The 15,768-nt window shown below is 45.4% G+C and overlaps 2 protein-coding genes across 2 annotated transcripts; one reads left to right on the forward strand and one right to left on the reverse strand.

The window, feature by feature from the left end:
- Positions 1 to 1,567: 1,567 nt before the first annotated feature.
- On the forward strand, positions 1,568 to 2,769 carry LOC147241801 (uncharacterized). Its single transcript, XM_086192360.1, has 4 exons — positions 1,568 to 1,785; positions 1,854 to 1,953; positions 2,307 to 2,436; positions 2,672 to 2,769. The coding sequence occupies exons 1-4, from the start codon at positions 1,568 to 1,570 to the stop codon at positions 2,767 to 2,769; spliced, it is 546 nt and encodes a 181-aa protein (XP_086048486.1).
- Positions 2,032 to 12,749, reverse strand: ipo4 (importin 4). The gene is made up of 30 exons (XM_086191927.1): positions 12,484 to 12,749; positions 12,132 to 12,218; positions 11,926 to 12,005; positions 11,802 to 11,843; positions 11,581 to 11,710; positions 11,250 to 11,429; positions 11,089 to 11,154; positions 10,863 to 10,964; positions 10,640 to 10,723; positions 10,254 to 10,415; positions 10,102 to 10,155; positions 9,822 to 9,931; positions 9,553 to 9,661; positions 8,558 to 8,687; positions 8,273 to 8,386; positions 7,424 to 7,537; positions 7,206 to 7,329; positions 6,953 to 7,064; positions 6,704 to 6,855; positions 6,524 to 6,601; positions 6,382 to 6,439; positions 5,583 to 5,688; positions 4,851 to 5,044; positions 4,714 to 4,764; positions 4,490 to 4,615; positions 4,182 to 4,408; positions 3,969 to 4,101; positions 3,786 to 3,890; positions 3,442 to 3,511; positions 2,032 to 3,355 (listed from the first exon to the last, which is right to left on the reverse strand). The coding sequence occupies exons 1-30, from the start codon at positions 12,547 to 12,549 to the stop codon at positions 3,225 to 3,227; spliced, it is 3,297 nt and encodes a 1,098-aa protein (XP_086048053.1). The 5' UTR covers positions 12,550 to 12,749; the 3' UTR covers positions 2,032 to 3,224.
- Positions 12,750 to 15,768: the final 3,019 nt, after the last annotated feature.

The raw sequence follows: 15,768 nt of genomic DNA on the forward strand, positions 1-15,768 counted from the left end.
TGATCCGAACAGCTGGTAAACAGAAACATTGATGGCTGTGATTGAACAGCTTGGTAAACTTCATTTTTTCATTCTCAATTACATTTAGATGTGCAGACAAACTTGTAGGAAATGTGTTTTTGGTTTCAGCACCGTGACAGTGTTTGCATTTTACGTTCAGAGAGTTTGAACAACTCTTGACATTGTTTCCTCATTTGCGTCTTTAGTCTATTTGGCATTATATTCCTAACTACAGCTCATTGTATCTTAACCTTCTTTCCACCTGATTCCATCAGAAATCTGTATTCATTTTTAACTACAAGCTGCTAATAAATGCGCGACGCCTGCAACCACGGCAGCTCCTCAAGCCGAGGTCCTGATGCTTGTTGGTGTGAGCTAAAAGCAGCATCAAAGCATCACATCCATGTGGCACCTGGCTGTGACTGAGGCCTGAGCTGAGGTCACCCCGCACATCAGCACGCTGGAATTGTGGTATTGTTGATGTTACTCGTGAAACCCGCTATGGACTGGACATGGCCCGTAAATACAAACATCTAAAATGCATTACACACGTTGGTGTTTTAGAACTCTGGTGTACCAACTAAATGTCTTGCTCCTGAGCTGAATGTTATTAATGTCTCATGCTACAGGACAGAATGTTTAGTGTTACTTTTACACAACACTCAGCTGGGAGGACAGGGTCATGAGCTGGTTTTGGGGACTGGGAAGCAGTGTGATATGATCGATGTTAAAAAAAAAAAAAATTTAAATTGTGAAAACGTTACTGGAGAACATAAAACATGACCCCATGAGCTGCTTTTGGAGGCTCCGCTAAGCCCTTAACATTCTCCAGCCTTTACATCACCAGCTTCCCCTCCAGACTGCTGACGTAGGGCTGCTATCTGTGTGACAGTATTTATCATGGCCGCTCATGGAATGTGACATGCCGTGTCCAGAGTGCTAGTTTAGTGGGAAAGGACAGGACAGGAACACACACGGACCACAGCCTGCCAGCAAGTGTATGTGTGTGTCCTCGAATCCCTGTTAGAGCCTCTGATCCGGCACATATTTCAAGAGCAGAGAATGTGACCCTGTCATGTGAAACGGCTCGTATATCAACATCCTGTTCACCTGGACAGTCAGGTGATGACTGGACTACGTCATCTCATCACAGCTATAAATCTGACACACACACACATACACACACGACCTGAAGAGACCTTACATGTTTGGAGGTCAAACAAAATAACCTTTCAGATTAGAAGGGAGTATAAAACATTTTCAAGATAGGAATAAAATGGACTGATCAGAAAAATAAAAATCTAAGACAGTTCTGGTTGATCAGTGATCATACACACACAGACACCACCATCGGTCGATCACCCCCCCACCCTGACAGTCTAATGAACCTCACAACGGAGCGACACATAACACACATTCACACCAGCTGCTTATATCAGACTGGAGGGCAGAGCGCATGTCTATATGAACACACCAGCTCACACTCTCCAGAGCTACTTTGTAAATAAGGAACTGCTGAGGAGCAGGACTACATCCCATCCTGGGAGATACTGAGCTGAGAGTCAAGATGGCGGCAGACGGGACTAAAAACTTGCCGGAGGAGGAAGATCAGGTCGATGCGGAGCAGGCAGACAACCCGGCGGGACAGCAGAGCCCGCTGGTGCGTGTTGAGCTGGAGTGGGATGTCCCCATGTCAGTGACGCTGCCCATCCAGGTGCAGGCTGACCCGGCACAGCAGCCCTTCCCCTTCCTGGACACCACCCTGGCTGATCTGGGCATCCAAGAGTGAGTGTGCTCAGTGGTCTGGAAGCTACTGCAGATGCATGTACTAAAGTGTGTGTGTGTGTGTGTAGGTCAGAGGTGAAAGAGAGGGTGGTGTGGCTCGACAACAAGAAGACTAAGGTGAAGAACAAGGCGGGGAAACTGAAGGAGAAAGAGATCACCATCCTAGAGGTAGTGTTTAAAGCCTGCAGGGTTGCCAAGGGTACTAAAGTGGGGGTGGGGGGCGGGGGGTGTCCTTGTCTTGGGTTGATTTCCAGCCCAACCATATGAAGGCCATGATAAAACTATGAATGCTATAATTTCAAAGTAATTAGAGGAGCACAAACAGGTGGAAAAATGCTTAATCTGGCTACCCTGAGGCTCCGATCAATGAAATGCCATGATAAAGGCACATCAGTGATGCACCCAGGGTGACCAATCAGATATCAGGAGTAGCCAGTGCCACCCTGGAAACGCCTCCGTCTCCGCTCATGTGTTAAACAAACCAAAAGCACAAGGCGAAATGATTTGTTCCACTCTTGCAGGTGCGCGTGAAAGCCCAGAAGCCTGGAGACAAGCAGCTGCAGGAGGTCCTATACAGCACCGAGGCTCACACAGACCGCTCCTTCTGTCGCACCGGCATGAATATTCTACCCTGGAAACACAGATATTCAGGTGGGTCTGATATAAAAGAAAAATCAGAAGATACTGTAATGATAAGACATCAGGCATCATCAGGATTTCTGAGAAAATCTGGTTACTTTATTTGTTAGTTGTTGTTTGGTTGGTCTTTTTTTTAAGATGGAGAAACCAGACAAACTGAAAAAAACCACACCCCGATGGTCATAAGAGTGTAAGGCTCTCTCATCGTAAACGCTGTGGTTTACATGCTCCTCTCTGTCATCTTCAGAGGAGAGCGGGCTGGCACCAGAGACGCTGACGATGGCGCTGGACCTGGAAAACTGCCAGCCCAACCTCGCCGACGCTCAGGGGCAGCGAGACATCTGACATGTTGGTGTAAATCGACACGCTTGAATATATTCCTTTTTCATTATTACTATTAGTCCGTCCACTTCCAAGTGTGCATAGATATGGAGAAGTGTTCGTAGGCGAGGCTGGACGCTAACTCCGGGTTGAGAATATTAAAGTCTGTGGTACTTGTCAACCATGTCTGGCTGAATAGGTCTAATAGCAGCAACAGGAAGTAGATGGGAAAAATGGGAATGAAAATCAATCAGGAGAAAGGATTAAATTCCAAAATGTGAGGAACCCATAACAGGAAATAACTAAATACCATCAAATAAACCGTAACAATAAGAAAACTTCAACAGAAGCGAATAAATTAAGAGTTAATGTTAAATGTAGTGGGAACTGTAGAAGTGCTGTTTACATCATTTTTCGGGGGGGGGGGGGGGCTGATAGTTTTCCACCTGGAGTATAAAAGTGTTTCGTCTGGCCCTGGTTCACGAGGCAGTGATGGCTGCACTCAGCTTGGCCTGCTGCTCCCCAGGCAGTGATGTCACGGCCGCGTGGAAGTCTGCCGTGTGCCGCTGAGCAAATTCCTTCATCAGAGCCACTAAGATTGTCTGGGCTTCTGAAAGCAGACATGCAGAGAGGGATAATGACATTTACAGCGTCAACCACGATCAAGGCTTCTGTGCTGGCAGCTTCAGCGTTTACCCTCATCGATGTCCTTCTTGCCGAGGACGAGGGCGGACGTGGTAACTATGGGCTTCATCAGCTTCACAACCTGGAGGATGCACGGTGACAACATTCACCATCAGCGGTGCGAGTTGAGGGTTTGTTGATTGTGTAAATGCTGTTGTCATTTTTATTTCCTCACTGCCTTAAATCCATCATCGCATGATGCAGAAATGAAATGTGCCGTTTGCAAAATGTGATTTGTAAACTACAAAATAAAGAGAACTTTGAAATGGTCCATAATGATTTCATTTCAGCTTTTGTTATTGTACCTAGTTGTTTTGCGCTGGGATTGTGTGTAAATGGTGAGTGGTGGTGTGTACCAGATCAGGGCTGTGTGTGTAAAGCATCGCCAAGCAGCTGAACACCGTCTTGTTCTCCTCCAAGTCCTCTTTGAGGGGAAGACAGGCGATCAGAGCTGGGGCGACCTGTCAGTGAACACACCAGGACACTTTGTCAGCTTGGCTCGTCCTCGTGATCATGTGATTGATCCGCTGTAACTGTACCTGCTCCAGAGGGACGGCGTCCACGTTGCCTAAGATCATCCTACAGAGGGCGCCACACAGGTTGTCAATGACCCTACGGTCCTCCTCTTTGGTAAGCATGTTGGAAAACACAGACAGCATCATGGGATAATCTCTGGAACATACTTGGTTAAGGAACAGCAGGTTTATCTACTGATTACAACACACACACACACACACGGAAAAGAAGGATACGATGCTACGATGGGTCCAGCTGCCTGGGCCAGACATCCCAAAGCAAACACGCCGTTGTTGCGAACCTCAGCATCACTGTCCCTCACCCCTCCTACCAATATGGGAAGTAAACGATTGGACAGTCGGCCTGCCAATCCCCTGCCCCCGGACACGCCCACCAGAGCGTGCAGTAGTTCTCCAATCATACCCACAGAGAAGGACTTGTCTGCCACGGTGCACGAGGGTTTCTTTGGGAGGAGGAGGAAATAAATATGTGGAACTTATGTGTGAAAACGTGCGCTCCTGTGTGACCATGGGATCAAACTCACAGCTTTTTTCATGATGACAGGCAGCAGGTCATCCAGGAAGGGAGCGAAACTGTCCGCAGGCACAGAGGCAGCCACCAGGGGAATTCCCTCACCGGCAAATTCCTGGAGCATGGCGTCATACTCGGCCTGCGGCATGTTAGCAGAGAACACACTGAGGAGGACAGACGGGGGGTGGAGTAGCATTTAGAGTTCCTATCTATCAGCACTGTGTGTCCACAACCAACCTGCTGGTCTTCATCATCAGCTTCATCACAACTTCCCTCTTGACATGTGGTCTGAACACAGAGAGAAAATAGTAATGCACACTAGACCTTGTGAGGGGAGGAGTGACGGAGACCCCGTCAGTCTCTGCTCATCTCACCTTCTGCTTGAGAACGTCGCGGATGGCACAGTTGATCTCCTTCAGGCGGGTCGGGTTTCTGAAAACCTCCTCCTTACACGACTTAATGACGCTGTTCATGGTTTCCAGGACCCCCATCACGACCTGGCGCTCGTGTTCTGACTTAACTGTTTCTAGGAAGCACGGCAGGACAACATCCAGGAGCTTCTGGAGGGCTGGACCAGGACCGCAAGAGAACGGACGGGAATTAGCACGGGACAACAGCCCTCCGCTTCATAGTAGTGGCTGGTCCCAAAATCCATTAGTTACAATAATGACCGCTGCTGTCAGCCTCTAGTGATTTGAAATCCAATCCTATATTTAAATCACATTTCATTTCATATATGACAGGAGGACGGGACAAAATTATATCTGAAGTAACTGAAACGTTCAAGACAATTCTTTTATGACGGAGAAGAAAAATCCCCCATAAAAGACGAAATGTTGGACGTATGTGTTCATTCACGCACTGTGGCATCAGTTTTCAGGGCAAATACTTCGTATGATGTCACAGAAAAGTAATGGAGCGACTTACAAGGGGTAAAAATAACGTTATTTTTAAAAATAGAGGATAAAATAATTATTATAAGTCACAACACGAAACATAAAACGACTGAGTATACAGTTTATACTTACTGTATATTGTCCTGTTATACTCACTTGGAATAGTACTATTATTAGAGTGACTACAATAGTGACAGAAGCGTTCTTTACCCTGGTGGTTCTCCTCACTGGGATTCTCTTTCCACACGCTGTGCTGAGCACGACAGAACTGGCCCATGGCCCCGAAAGCTGCGCGTCGGACATCCAGATGGGGGTACTGGATGGGGGTGGACACGGTTCCAACATAATGGCAGAAGTTCGTCACAGTGCAACAATATCCATGGTGAAAAATAAACTTGTAAAATATAAAACCACGCAAAAGTCACGAGTGAACCTCAGGTTAGCCATTGGTACAGATCGGCTTTGAATTCCAAGATTCTGTAGCATCGACTTTCCTCATAGTGCTGTAATTGTCAGAACTTAAATAGTTAAATTAAATGTTTAATAGGGTTAATACAGGTGCTTCATGTTGTTGCTACTGACATTGTCAAGAGTTCTTTTCAAATTAGCATTACATTAAAAATAAATTAGTGCAGTATCACCATTACTATTTCTGTACTTCCTCTGTTGTAATTGTTATTTTATTGTTGTTGTAACCTCCACCTCTGGCGTAGTTCATGGCGACCCAAATAAACAAATCTGATCAGCAGAGAACATGTGAAGGAGTGTCAGGCGAGTAGCGGTGGCTTGAAAGTAAACGAATTTGAGAATTTCTCCTGTCAAAACCAGACTGCATGTTGGTCTTCTGACAGGGTGGTTCACCACATCTCCAAAAGCGTAAGCACAGGAGTGTAAAATCAGAAACCCACAGCTGAGAGTTGACTCGTCTTAGCAGCCCGCCTACAGATTCCCACCCAGAGTCATAAAGACCACCTTCACAGGCCGTGAGCAGACGGGCAGAGCGACATACATCTCTCATCTCGTAAACCTGCTGGAAGCTTGACTCCAGGAAGGACTGGAAGACGGCGCTGTCAGGAGAAACCACGACACATTGAGAATACAAATATCCACCAGAAACACCCGACTAGATGTTCAGTGACTCTGGGTGTTACCCGGTGTTGAAGGCGATCTCTCCCAGTGCATCGCAGGCATCCTCCTTCTCATCGATGAAGGCGTTTTCCACACTGAAACTGAGAGGCGAACGGAGTGAGAGCAGCCTTTAACCTGGACGGCAAAATGAAGGGGAACAGTCATACATGTGTGTGTGTGTGTGTGTGTGAGAGACATCTCACCCTGCAATGTCATCCTCATCTGCCTCATCTGTCTCTTCTCCCAGGTCCTCCTCATGCTCTCCTTCCTTGCCGTTAACATTCTCTTTGTCGTCGTCTTCGTCGTCATCATCATCATCCCACAGGACAAAAGCCACGTCCTCCTCAATGTGCGTCTAAAATAAAGAGGTGATTAATACTGTTGATAGTTTTGAGTTGTTTTTCTTTTAAACAGAAGTGACTGTATTGTGTGATTGCGATCTTGCTGTGTACCGTGATGCCTTCATTGGACTTGAGGGCCAGCAGCATGATTGTTGTGATGGCGGTGAGGTGCGGGGTCAGGGACTCAGGGCTGACAGTGGACACGGCAGAGTATAGTCCGTACCTGACGGAATTTGGATTTAAATGGATGCTATTCTGTACATTGCTGTGCTGAGATTTAGTCTCCATATAAAACCCACTGAAATGAACCAAAACATGTCGCAAAAAGATCTGAGTCCATGAAGAGGAGACAAAGGGAACATACGTGCAGCGTCTTAGGTCGGGGTCATCAATGGAGTCGGTGAGATTGAGGCCCAGCTGAACACACTCAGCGGCAAGAGGACCGAAGACATCTTTGCCAATGGTGCGAGCCAGCACGGAGAGCGTATCTGACGGCAACAAGACCAACATCCATTGATTCGTGATGGTTATTTTTTTCTTTTATTTAAGAAATTATTGTTTTGGGGTGTTTTCTTCACCTACCCAATGACTGAGTTTGCAGGGGCCTCATTTCCTCCGTGGTGTTGGTCAGGAAACCCTTCAGGCTTTCAATAACGGGAGGGAAGTAGGGAACCAGCAACTCCTTAGCCGCATTGGCTGATGAGACAGAGTTCCACAGTGGCAGCAGGTATGTATTGTAGTAGGGAAAGTGTTGGCGTTTTTTTATTACATCACAAAATATCGACGTTGACTCGCGTTCGGCCACAGTGCAGCATCTTCAACATCACCCCGTGCTGCAGCAACCCGTCACTAAGCCCCACCCCCCTCCAGCAGTCTGCCCGCTCACTCGGACGAACAAACGACACAGTGATCCGAGAACAAAGGAAGCTGTCAGTGTCCGAGTGATAACCAAAGACAACTTTCTGAGACAGCTGAGCTGGCTGTGCGGTCTACTGACGTGTGGGTTAGGAATCGAGGCCCCTCAGGAAAGGAGCTGCATTCATCTCACCTACGTCGCGTTACACAAAACAAAATTAAAGCAGTTGATCGGGTTCTGAAGTATGGATGTACCCGGGAAGCAGCTAGGAGCTGAGATTGACTCGTATGCTTTCATGGGCGGGTCTTAGCGACAGGTCAGGTGGTTCATTCTTAAAGCGGTCTTAAACAAGGACAGTGATTTTAGTCCTCACGTGTTGGAGTTCGGATGACAAAAATACAGCCAGAGGAACAGGATATACTATGTAGAACCACCGTAGTTAAGAGAGCCAGTGGGTCCATGTGTGGTTGGGAAGTAACCCCAGAAATTAGCGTTGAGCACAACATAATAAATGGACTGAAACTCAATGAGTGGATGGTTTTTGCCGTGATGTTACAGCATGCGGGTCCTCCTACCGATGGCACCGATAGCAGACACGGTGAGCTCTTTAATCTTGAGGCTCTCTGTGCTGTTGAGGGCCGACAACATGGTGTTCATCAGGGTGGGAAGGTAGGGTTCAATATCTGCTCCTGTTTCAAGACAAAGTGTGTGATTCCTGAGAGAGCCTGAGCACCAAAAACCATATAATTCTAGTTTGGACACATCAAATGTAATATAGAATCAACTATGGGGAATATCTCAAAACAAAATTAGCGTTAGAGGGTGTGTGCGGGGGGGGGGGGGGGGGTTCCCCAGCTTACCCAAGTTCTCCATGAAGTTCTCTAAAGCGTAAAAGGCCTTCCTGATGTGGCCTACTTTGGCCTGGTCCAAGGATGAAAGGTACCCCAACAGCAATGGCATCAACTCTGCACAATACTTACTCACGTCAGGCTGAGAGAGAGAAGGTGGAAAGAGGAGTAAACCACTGTAACTTGAGGTCAAATAATTCTCAGATTTTGTGGTTCTGCAGAGATTAGATTTGGGATATGGTACGATGCCAAACGGCTCTGGTACTCTAGACTGGTTCCATGAAGGCCAACATTAATGTCCTGTGGGGGAGGAGCCAGTCTGCGAGACGACGGACTGCGTTTTCTCCGAAGACGTTTTCAGATGGGGAGAGAAGAACTGCTGCCCCTGACTGAGGACACTCCAACCCATTTTGGGAAAACTTGAAACCTGACTGACATCTGACAGAATTTGACATAAAACATTCCAAACTGGCGGCCCCCGAAAAAAGAGCAGCCGGCCTCGCTCCGTCAAACAGCTCCAGTGAGCCCTGCCATGCTTTTTTGACCAATATCAACACAGTTACGCATCCATTTCCTCCAGACATGGCACTTCAGTCACTGGTAAGGGGCCTATTGCTTCTCCGCGGCGCCGTCACGGGCTGTCGCCATGTTTTCACTGACAGGTTTCATGCTGCAGCTGCGTGACTGCGGCTGAGAGACAGCCGCTAACTTTGACCGTGGAGCAGTCACACTCTGCTATAAAAAGCATTACGTTTTAAAACCCTAATACTACAAACAAACAATTTTACCATGCAAAACCTTTTTCGGCACCATTAACAACCACAGCGATGCAGAATGAGGTGAGTACTTCCCTTCCTGTACCTTCACAATACACAAGTGAAAGTATTTTCCATCATCTCGTAAACTACATATATTGCAGCCAGTGAACAAACATGAGTATCTCTAACTAGTGTAGGACTAGAGTTAAAAGTTAGGAACCCGAGAATATTGTTAAGTCGCTGACTCACCTGTAAATACTCAGAGAACTGTCCGAGAGCAAAGAGAGCGGCACCGCGCACCACCTGATTACTGTCAGACAGACTTTGACACACCGTCTGCAGCACTGATGACATCATCCTACACACACAGACACACAGGGTACTTAGATCAAATCCGGGAGATTGATCTCTGTCAAGCCACGGATTTTTTTTAATCCCCCCCCCGTCCCCAACAGAAGCTGAGACCCTGGAGGGAAACGCAGAAACACAAGCAAGAGTTACTGATTGATGTCAAGTACTTGGTGCGTATGTGATCAGAACATCCTTCCGCCAACACAGCGAGACACATGACACCGCCCTTCTTCTGATAGGGACAGTCGCTGGTGAGGCAGGTCTGAGCGAGGGGCATCTACAAGAACACAAGACAAATGTATTCCAGGTTTATTAAAAGGTGATCTTGACCGAGACAGAAAGAAACCAGCGCAGTGTGCTACTGTAGTGCCTTATAGCTGTAAATATTACAGCAGAATACTCAGAAGTACATGGGCTCAGGTTCAAGTCATCCTCTGAATGACGTACCAGATGTTGGAACAGTTTCTCTGGAGGCATGTGGAGAGCCATGCTGTCAATAATCTGGACAAGACACACACAAACAATTCCTGTTTCCACCACTCCGGATTTACTGAACACAACAACCTGTAACACACGGAAGATCAACTACTATTTCACACCTGAGCCGCACAGTGTTTGGGATTGTCGCTATCTGTGCCATCTTCGTCATCATCCTCATCATCCTCATCCTCTGGGTCTTCCTTGCCGGGTGGAGGCACTGCACTCAGAACAGGGAAAATGGCCTGTAGGATGGGGTTCAACAGTTTCTGCTTCAGCACCACCTAGAAAATAGGGGATTTTTATTTTTTTTTTAATTCGACATACAAGCCATCGTTTTTTTTTGGTCATGTGACGAGTCCTGTAAGCCAGACGCACTTCAACTTCAAACCGGAAACAGTCTGAAGGGGAAATGTGACTTCTTCTGCCGAGTTGAAACACAGCAGTCAAATATTGTCCGACTGCAGTTCCTATTTACTCGTTTGAAACTGACTGATAATGACGTCACCTTGCTCTTCAACTTGATGAGAAAGGTGATGCAGGACAGCGCTTTAACCCGCAGAGAGCCATCCAGATTGGTGTCACTGCCCACCTGACACACACACACACACACACACACACACACACACATATATAATTAAACCCCTGTATGAAAAAACAAGTATTTGTTTATATATAATAAAGTCAGATACTATAAACTGAGAAAAACAGGCAGAATTCAGCTCTCTCACCTCCAACCAGAAGTGAACCATGTCGTGTACATGAGGCACGATGATGGACACCTCACTCTCCATGAGCTCATTAAACACCTCCATAGCTTCGCTGGCTTGGGTCTGTGTAAACGTGGACAAACCTCATCCTTTCATCGCTGCTTTTTGGGTTTTGTTTTTTTTTTCCCCATCAGCTTTTTAAGGATCAGAAAACAGAAGCATAAAGACTGACAGAGACCAATCTTACCTGATCTGCTTTAATAAGGTGTTTGAGAGCGACGATCAGACTTGGGATGAGAGAACGCATCTGGTTCTGTGGGGCAGTGGAGCGATATTGAAATCGTCGCTAAGTGTCGGGACAACGAACATAGTTTTGCTATCTTAAAGAGAGTCATACTGTTGCCTCACCATCTCCGTGGTGCCAGTGTACGCAGTGATGGCTGTGAGGGTGAGGATGCAGTAGTACAAGGCAGTTGGGTTGTTATGATCCTGCAGCATGGTGCTAAACAGCTGTAACAGCTGGCTGTAATGAGGCTTGAATGGCTCAGGGTTGGACTCAATAACCTTGTTCAGCAGCAGGAGGCCAACCTGGAGGAGAAGAGGACACCAGATACAAATAGATTTGATTGATTTAAATTCACGATCTTGAATGAAAAAAAACAAAAACAAACTCCTGCGATCCTCACAACTCTAACATCGAGTGTGGTTTAGTCAAGCAGCACCATTATTGGTTCTTGACCTGTCTGTCGTGGGCGTTGACGCTCTTGGTAGCCTGGTTGAGGAGCTCCAGCAGGGCAGGCCAGCTGTCAGGTGTCTCATGTTTTACCATCACTGCACAGAGCTGGGACAGCGCATGCTGCACTGTGTGTCTGCAACGCAGAGTCAGAAATAAGCGTCTAGGACTGGGATGAATTCCCCAAATCAGTCTGTTGTTGTTGTTGTATAGAATCAGCAGCTTACTCGGTTTCTTGCATGAAAGCTTGTAACACCACTGCCTTCAGGCTGCGCGAACAGAGTCAGAATTAGAACAAGGATGATGAATTTGCTTGGCTGTGATTGTGTAAATGAGTCGATGAAAGCGCACCTTTCTCTGTCACAGGGGCTGATCTTCTTCCAGTGTTTCTTCACTCTCATCCTCAGCATCACGGCAGCTGACTGACGAACCTGACCAACCAGACAGGGGTTTTGTGATATACTGCAATGACACACATACCTGATTCCCTTCATTTTACACATTATTGGCATGGCTACACAACTGTTTAAACGAACACACACACACACACAACCAACCTGAGGGTTTTGGGAGCCACTTAAGACAGCACACAGGGCTGGAATAATGGCTGGATCCTTGAAAGCCTTTTTCAGCTGCACTGTGGCCTACAAAAAGGACAAGTAAGTCACAAAGTCAGACTGGCAGCCACGACAACATTACTAAATCACATGCAGAGCACGGATATATTTAGTTTTCTTTTCTTTTTTTTTTTCTTCTTCAGATAATAATAACAGTAAGGACCAGGATCTAACATCCGATCGAGCTGGCGCTATCGGAACAAGTAAACTGTAGCCACCTTACCAGACCCCTTAGCAAGCTGATTTTACCTTTAACTTTTCAACTTCTCTAAGTCGGTATTTCTGACATTACCTGCTGAATAAGCGCATTGTCGGGCTGTGTCAGCTGTAGAAGAATCTGCTCAAGTTCCTCGCTCATGTCTGCAGCTCTCAGCAATCACCTTTCGCTACGTCTGCTGGAGTATTTCTAGATTTATATTCCTCTTCGAGTTGTTGTTGTTTTCCCCCCCGAGTCCCACACAATAATTTAATCTATATTACAGGAAAAGGAAGCTATCGATGGACAGGGAAGCTCTAGCTCGGGGTGTGCAGCTGTCAGCACGCGGGGAAGAACCGGCCAGCACAGACACGTGAGTTGCGTTAAAGGGACCTTCACGCTGGTGGGAATAACGGCGCCTCCTACTGGAATGGAGGACTTTGTTCAAGAAAAAGTCTGAAAATCTTGTTTTTGTTTGTTTATTTCAACCCCATTCAATTAGGAAGTTTTCACAAAATATTTATCCAAACAAGAGACTTACGAAATAAAACTTGAGGCTGCAAAGATGCGGTATGAAAATAAGCATATTTACGTCCATACAGACGAGTGAGGACTGAGGAAACCATGAGTGCACTGAGGAACGACTTGCTAGCACAAAATTGGGAAATAGTAGACGGAGAAAATGATGTTGATCGTACATATGAGTCCCTTTTAAGAATGTTCACATGATTGTATGATAAAAAAATTGTCCTATAAAACAATACAGTAGAAAACAAAAATACACAGATCGACCATGGGTCACAAAGGGATTACAAAATGCCTGTAAAAAGAAAAATACACTCTATAGAGAATTCATAAAACAAAGAACTAGAGAGGCTGAACATAAATATAAATTTTTTTTTTAAAAACAAGTTATCTAATATTATAAGGGTATGTAGGAAAGAATACTATAGTAAAATATTATTTAATACCAAAAACAATATTAAAGGAATATGGGGCATATTAAATCATATCATTAAAAGTGGCTCCAGACAATAAAGTAACCCTCAATATTTTATTGACCACAACATTAAAAAGGTTGTATAAAGGACAATATGGATGATGTGGTTAATATCTTTAATGTTGTTTTTTTTTTGTAAGTGTTGGACCAAACCTGGCAGAAAAAAAATCCCTGATCCATTGTCATCCGAGGATCAGAACGATGACCTTATAGATTGGAATCCCAGCTCAAAGTTCCTTACAGCAGTGGAAGAAAAAGAAATAATAGACATTGTAAATGGCTGCACGGTGGTGCAGTGGTCAGCACTGTCACCTCACAGCAAGAAGGTTCGGGGGTCTGCTTCCTGGAAATGTTCAAAAATTGTTTTTTTTTAACAGAGATGTGGATTATAATTGGAGGGGGGAGTGCAATCTAAAACATCTTCGTGTCCGCACAACATTAAAAAAGTTTTCTATTCCTGTATGTGGAGTGAAGCTGTGGTCGGGTGCGGAGCTCAAGCCAATGTCCAAGCATGACCCCGTTTGGAACGCGGTACAAAAACACGGTTTTCACAGGGTCCAGGGGGGAGGAAGGGCTTTGATGATCACCAGCTGTTTTCACAGATCATTTATTCACTTATTTACATCATTTATTTTCTATCGTCTGTAAATATGTACATTCATGAGGTCTTGGTACATACATTTCAATACATACAGTAACTTGTGAATACGTGTACAGACAGGACATGGAATTCTACTGATGATTGTTAATCACTGAGAAAGGAGAAGGGTCGGATCAAACAAGCATCTGCTTCTTCCCACCCCTTTTCGAACATGTTAGGTTAACACGGTTTTTGTTATCGTGACTATTTTGATTTGGGTTTGTTGTTTTCTCATGTTGGAAATAGAGCCTTCATTCATTCATTCATTCATTCATTCATTCATATTTCAGAAGCTGGAACCAGACATTTTGAGGTATTTTATTGACAAACCTCTCAAAAATGATTCTTTAACTTTGATCTTTATCCAGGCATGTGTCTTACATATCATAAATTCAAAATCATACATACATCTAAGATATGTATACATATCTAACATACATACAAGTTCTTTAAAAAAATAATACATTATTGAACCATGACTATACATCATAGTTCAAGGTGATTTATTGGATTTCGTGAGAATTGAGCGCATTCACATTGTGGTTTTGCAGAGTTGACTACAATCCAGTCGTACAAAATTAACCCTCTGTCTTTAATGCATCCATATTTTCACCTGTGCATTTCTACATAGTGATAGTTTGCAATGTGGTATCAATACTTTTACAAAGACCTGTAAGTTATAAGAAGAGAGTTTTGAGAGCTGCTTCCAAGAGTCCCATCGGACTGTCACAAGCCAAAATGTAAAATCCACATTTTTTTTAATCGAAACACAGTGAAAAGATATTGTTAAAACCAAAGAAGAAACCGACTGAGGTCAGATGGACCAACTGGATCTTTGTGCGGGAGAATGTGGCCAAACGAGAGTTCATTAGCATGCTGCTAGGACAACAATGGAGAACCTGATTGTCTCACACCTCACAACAAAAACAGCCATTATCGAAAACACATCTTCAGAGCCTCATCTGTGTTCAGAGTGCGGAAAGACACAGATCATCTTTGTACAGCATCGGTTTCACGTACAAAAAGTGTTTAAGGTATCAAAACAACAGAGGTGTACAACTGTAAGACTTCCGTCACTAAAAGAACCTTTAAACAGAAGTTGTGCCATTTCACACTGCACCCTAAAAGCACGGCCAGTAAGTGTAAGGCCAGTCTGAAATCTCAATGCTCATGCACACCACACCTGCTCACCCACCCCCACCTGCGCTGTAACCCCCTCCCTCCTTGCATGTCTTGGTCAATTCAAGATCAACTGAACGCTCCGAGTTCAGTCAGAGATCAGTCGAAGTGCTGATGAGCCCATCAGTAGCACATCATGTCACCACTAACTGATCTATTAGCACGTCAATGCAGCCACTGAGAGGGAAGACAAACAGCCGCTTGGATCGTGACACCCAGTATAATCTAATTCATCTTTGTGAAAAGGATTGCAAATGTCGGTACAAAGAGCTTGAATGAACATGTCAAATTCACCCCAGGGTGGGGGATGTGGAATTGTCTGACTACGTAAGCCTGAGCTGTGAGCAGTGTCTACGTGGACGTGGCACAACAACAACTTGATGGCTCAACAGGAGCTGAATGTACCCTCCTCCGAACACCTCAAACTAACTGGACTACCCGCAATGATCTACATCTGATCTGGGTTCAAATGCCAACTAAATCTGCGTGGACTGATTAAAGAGCTTGTCGAGACGAAGGCCAGTCTGCTGGTCGCCTACTACATGTGCAGTGGTTCGCCATT

This window comes from Aulostomus chinensis, chromosome 21 (genome assembly GCF_037954235.1).
Source record: "Aulostomus chinensis isolate RoL2024-O1b breed Wild chromosome 21, RoL_Achi_v1.0, whole genome shotgun sequence".
Taxonomy (NCBI): Eukaryota; Metazoa; Chordata; class Actinopteri; order Syngnathiformes; family Aulostomidae; genus Aulostomus; species Aulostomus chinensis.

What these genes read in the sequence shown, in the direction of transcription:
- LOC147241801 (XM_086192360.1), top strand. Translation starts at nt 1,568, where the DNA reads ATGGCGGCAGACGGGACTAAAAACTTGCCGGAGGAGGAAGATCAGGTC. An exon ending in GCTGATCTGGGCATCCAAGA is followed by an intron (nt 1,786 to 1,853) that starts GTGAGTGTGCTC and finishes GTGTGTGTGTAG; the next exon opens with GTCAGAGGTGAAAGAGAGGG. An exon ending in AAGAGATCACCATCCTAGAG is followed by an intron (nt 1,954 to 2,306) that starts GTAGTGTTTAAA and finishes CCACTCTTGCAG; the next exon opens with GTGCGCGTGAAAGCCCAGAA.
- ipo4 (XM_086191927.1), bottom strand. Translation starts at nt 12,549, where the DNA reads ATGAGCGAGGAACTTGAGCAGATTCTTCTACAGCTGACACAGCCCGAC. An exon ending in ACACTGGCACCACGGAGATG is followed by an intron (nt 11,155 to 11,249) that starts GTGAGGCAACAG and finishes ACTGCCCCACAG; the next exon opens with AACCAGATGCGTTCTCTCAT. An exon ending in AGAAACTGTTCCAACATCTG is followed by an intron (nt 9,932 to 10,101) that starts GTACGTCATTCA and finishes GTGTTCTTGTAG; the next exon opens with ATGCCCCTCGCTCAGACCTG.